This window comes from Brassica oleracea, chromosome C5 (assembly GCF_000695525.1).
Source record: "Brassica oleracea var. oleracea cultivar TO1000 chromosome C5, BOL, whole genome shotgun sequence".
In the NCBI taxonomy this organism is placed as follows: Eukaryota; Viridiplantae; Streptophyta; class Magnoliopsida; order Brassicales; family Brassicaceae; genus Brassica; species Brassica oleracea.
In genome coordinates, this window is record NC_027752.1 from 32,717,400 (window position 1) to 32,722,816 (window position 5,417).

Consider the following 5,417-nt stretch of genomic DNA (forward strand, 5'->3'; position numbering starts at 1 on the left):
TGTCTTCTAACGCATTATATTTTAGAAGACTTCCGAGAAGACTTCCCATAAGTCTTCCAAAGTCTGATCCATATTTGAAAAACATGTATATCAAACCCAGATCTGTAAAACCTGCATATTATATCAGAAAACGTTGAAATGGCTTAAAAACAGAGAAAATGAGTGAAAAATTAGGTGTACATACTTTTATAAAACACACAAAGTACATATCCAAGTGGAAGATGAGAATCATCTGATTAAAATCTGTAACAAAAAGATAGATTAGTGAGAAAGACATGAGACAAAAATGAAAAATTCATGTAAAGTTTAGTGTTTTGAAGTCAAAGAGATTAGATTGGGTTTAAAGAGTTTTAGTTTGAGAAAAAAGTATGAATTTTATGCAACATGAGGTTACCAAATGAAGAAAAATCAACATAAGAACTTACCAAAACGCTTAGATCTATTATGAAAGGGAGACATGGGAGAAGACTCCGTCAGAAGACTTCCTGGAAGTCTTCCTGAAAGTCGTCTGGAAGTCTTCTAGCCCAGAAGTCTTCCAGATCTGAAAAACCTGCATATCCAAATCCAGATCTGAAAAACCTGCATCTCCGAAAACGTTCAAATGACTTAAAAACATAGAAAATGAGTAGAATATTAGATAGATATACCTTTATAGAACACACAAATACATATCTAAAATTATTAAATCTACCTTTAAATGAGTGGAAGATGAAAACCATGTGATGAAAAACCTCCAAAACAAGATAAACTAGTGAGAAAGACATGAGACAAAAACAAGAAATTGAGATAAAGTTTGGTGTTTATAAGTTCAAAGAGATTAGAGAGAGGTTGGAGAGTTTTAGAATGAGGAACATACCATTTTTGTTGTAGTCATTTGAGAGGAGGAGAGAGAATGTGTAAATGTTTTTTTATATATGGAGACAAAAATTCCAGTAAGGTTAAATATTTTCGATCAGAAGACTTACTAGATGACTTACTTGTAACTCGCCCAGAAGACTTCAATATTTTTAGCGGGAAACTAAAATATTTTTAGCGGGAGTTAGAAGACTTCCCAGACGACTTACATGTTAGTCGTCTAGAACCTAAACATAACCCCTAAACTAAATTAACTAACTAAACACTTCATAAAATCAAATTAAACTTAAAAAATGTTTACTATACACAGAAATAATCACATGTAGATAAAATTTTAATTTTTCAAAAAAACATTTAAGATTTCCAAAATCTAACCCTAAGAATACATACAATACTACAACTTATGTTGCCAAACCCTAGACCAAAGAATATCATGATTCACTACTTTCACTCATCTATGTTAAAAACAATTCAATTTTATTATATCTTAATTTATATCATTTAAAACTGTTAATAATTACATGATTTTAATTTTCCGCTTATCAAAATATTTTTTACAAAATTTATAAATTATTTTTATGATAAACTATACCAGACCACTTCCGTGGACGGCGTTCAGAAGACTTAACAGAATCTCAGAAGACTTAGAAGACTTAGCGGGGATATATTCGTAAAAATGAGTTCTGTTTTTTTTTGTTTGGTCACAAGGGGGTGGCTGTAATTTCACAAAGTTTTTGGGTTACTTTTGCATTTGATTCAAGTTTGGGTATACTTTTGCAATCAAAATCAAGTTTTGAGTCATATTTGGTAAACCCCCATTAATATATGCATGAAACAACATATTTGAAAGTTATTTTGCATTTAATTTATGTTAAACTCTGATCTGCCTTTCAAAGCTTGATTTTCTTTTAACTATAATTTTTACTTTTATTTATTTTAGATAATATATTATTGTATATAGAAAAATCTTAATTTTATACATGTATTATATAGTTTGATAATGTTAAGTTGTTTTGTCATCATATTATATTTTTAACATGAATATTTTATATTTATAAAAGTAAAATTTATTAATTTATTAATGTAATATAAATTTATCATTTTTGTTTCAATATATTAATTTTATTTTAAGATGATTGATTATGCTTATAAAATAGAATACGATTTTTCTTTTTAAAAACGATAGTTGAATATATATTAATGCATAATAATAGTTCATTTCTAATTACAAAATTAGTGAAATATTTACATAAACTTTTTGAAAATTAAAATTGTTAAAATATTTATCAACAGATTTGTTAGAATAATTTTTAAATATATATATATATATATATATATATATATATATTTAAAATCAAAAGATATCACGATTAAAATAGTTAAATTTTTTTTATATTATTAACTTTAATGAGATACATGTTAATTTTATACATATATTATTTAGTTTGTTAATGTTAACCCGTCTTATATTTCCAATGTATTATATTTTCGAACATAAATATTTATAATTATGAAAAAAATTATATATAAATTTATTTATTTAATATAATTTACCATATTTATCTCAATATAACAATTTCCTTTAATACAACTGATTATGATTATACAATAGATAATATATTAAAAATAGGATAAAATTTTTATTTTTTATTTTATAAACGATAACTGAATATATTAATGTATAATGATATTTTAAAACTAATTACAAAATTAGTTAAAATATTTACATATAATTTTTGAAAATTAAGATCTTGTTATAATATTTTCAAACAGATTTTTAAGATTTTTTAAAGTATATATTTGTATATTTAAAATGAAAAGATATCAAACGATATTATGATTAAAGTAGTTCAAAGATTCTATGTGTTATTAGTTTAAAAAAAATATATTTGAAAAAATTAAAGGATGGTCCAAATTAATAAAACATTACACATGACTTATATTTTAAAAGAATAGATATTTATATTACTTCGAAATCTGCTGAAGTGTTGAATTTATCTTAAGGGTATTAGAGACATAATTTGCATAGTATTTGAATTTCTTTTAAGTTGGATTTTTAAAAGTTAACTAAATTTGATAAATATTTGATTAATTACTTCTTAATTACCAAATATTTATATGAATTGTCAATGATGTTATTGATTATTATATATATATATATATATATATATATATATATATTTATTTATTTCTCAGAATTTCTCTTTCTAAAGTAAATATATACATTTTTAAAAGAGTTCCAAAATTATTTTACATAAAATATTGTTATTTGGTATTAAGTAGTTTTTTTTTTATGTTTTCAGTAATGTTTTTTAACATTTTGTGTTATCTTGCTTGATTTTTGCTTCTGTGTTTGCATGATCTTTATTCATATAAAATAATTTTATTCAAAATCACTATAGGAATTTCTCATGATTATAGATTATATTATCTCGAATTGTTCTGGCACCACTTTTTCATGACTGTTAATTTTATTTTCACTCTCTTTTTTTTGAACAATTACGAAAATAATATAACATTTTGTTTCTGTGTGTACTTTTTTGTTACATAGACTTTAAATTTTTATAAGTATACATGATATTTCTAAAGTTGAATCTAATGAGTAAAATTGTCTTTAAAATTATATCTCTATAATAAGAGAATTCAAAAGAATTGCAAAATCAGTGAAAACTAAAAAAAAAAGAATAAGATATGATTTTGAATGAAATTCAAAAATCTTTAAATCAGTAACAAATACTTCTACTAATTAAGATCTTAAAATCAATAATCCAATAAACCGAATTTCTAAATTTTCATACTTTAAAATTCATCTACCAAGAGTAAATGCTTGGGGTTGGATTACTAGAATATTATATTTCCATTGATTATTTATAGCTATCGTAATATTCACTACAATGTTATTCAACTATTTGTACATAAACACTAGTATATTAAAAAATTCTAGAATCATTATAGTTTATTAAATTTTAAAATATTAATTTACCAAAAATAAATAGTGGGATGCTACAATGGTGGGGAAAGAAATTCAAATGTTTTCATTTCTTAAATTTTGGTAATGACTAAAACAAAAACACATTTCAGAGTTATGGAATGACTGAAATGGGAACAGTGGCTAAGTCGTTGGCATTTGCAAAGAACCCGTTCAAAATCAAGTCTGGTTCGTGTGGGACTGTGATCAGGAACGCCGAGATGAAAGTGGTCGATACCATTACTGGAGTCTCCTTACCACACAACAAGCCAGGCGAAATCTGCATCCGTGGCGATCAACTTATGAAGGGTAAAACAAAGTTTAATGATTCCTGTTAGTATTTTTTTTCTCCCTTGGAAGAATACTTTGATAGAAAAGGAATGGTCTGGTCTTCTTAGGTTATTTGAATGATCCGCAAGCTACTGCACAAACCATAGATAAAGACGGGTGGCTACATACAGGAGATATTGGGTTTGTGGATGACGATGATGAGATCTTCATTGTTGATCGTTTGAAGGAACTAATCAAATTCAAAGGCTATCAAGTGGCTCCAGCTGAGCTTGAAGCATTGCTTATTTCTCATCCTTTTATTGAGGATGTTGCTGTTGTCGCGTGAGTTTAAATGCGTGTATCTTCTAATGATATTTCATTTTTCCAAATTGAAGCATACGGAAATTTTCAATTTGAAACTCTAAATGTGTGTACCTTCTAATAATATTTCATGTTCAGAATGAAGGATGAAATAGCTGGTGAGGTTCCGGTAGTGTTTGTGGTTAGATCAGAAGGGTCTCAGCTAACTGAAGATGATGTCACGAGTTGTATCAACAAACAGGTAACATTTTGAGATTTCACTTCCGGTCTTCAACATGGGAAACATAAACTGGTGAAAACTTAGATGTCTTATTAAATATTGGTGTGATGATCTGTATAGGTGGTTCACTACAAGCGAATTAAGATGGTGTTCTTCACTGACTCCATTCCTAAAGCTCCATCCGGGAAAATATTGAGGAAAGATCTAAGGGCAAGATTAGCTAATGGATTGATGAACAAAAGTTAAATAATCTTATCTGATACAAAAACAAATAATGTGTTCATGAACAAAGGAATAAACAAGGGTTCTTTCGAGTTTTATTTCTTTAAATTTGGTGGAAATATGACCGTTAGAACTATTGAACAAAGGAACAAAATATCATTTACCAAAAGGAATAAGCATCGTGAACAAAAGACTTGACTGTCAATGGCTAGTGTTGATACCAAAAAACATCTTAAACTATTGAATAAGTTATAAGTACATTGCTAATTTCTTTGTTTATCTAATTAATACTACTCGAGAAAAACAGTCGCATCTCTGTAAAACACATTGTAAATCAAACAAGATTTTAACATGGAAGGACAATCATTCGAACGGAACATGAATGAGATTTACTCACCGCTAATGTTTTTGCGAACTCAGATATAACATAGTGAAGAACAGTATCAGCATTCGTATATATATCCTTGAGATTACACTATGATTCAACGTAAAAAAGGGAAACATGATCAGGAACCGAAAAAAAAAAAGAATAGGATGGGGTTGTTAATCAACGAAATAATT

The 5,417-nt window shown here is 26.7% G+C and overlaps 1 protein-coding gene across 1 annotated transcript in view; it reads left to right on the forward strand.

The window, feature by feature from the left end:
- LOC106293547 (4-coumarate--CoA ligase 4-like) overlaps nt 1-4,965 on the forward strand; it is a 10,199-nt gene extending 5,234 nt beyond the window's left edge. The window contains exons 2-5 of the mRNA XM_013729228.1: nt 3,937-4,132; nt 4,222-4,435; nt 4,553-4,655; nt 4,755-4,965. Coding sequence (XP_013584682.1) covers nt 3,937-4,132; nt 4,222-4,435; nt 4,553-4,655; nt 4,755-4,880 — 639 coding nt within the window. The 3' untranslated portion in view covers nt 4,881-4,965. The remainder of the gene's footprint in view (nt 1-3,936; nt 4,133-4,221; nt 4,436-4,552; nt 4,656-4,754) is intronic.
- Nucleotides 4,966-5,417: the final 452 nt, after the last annotated feature.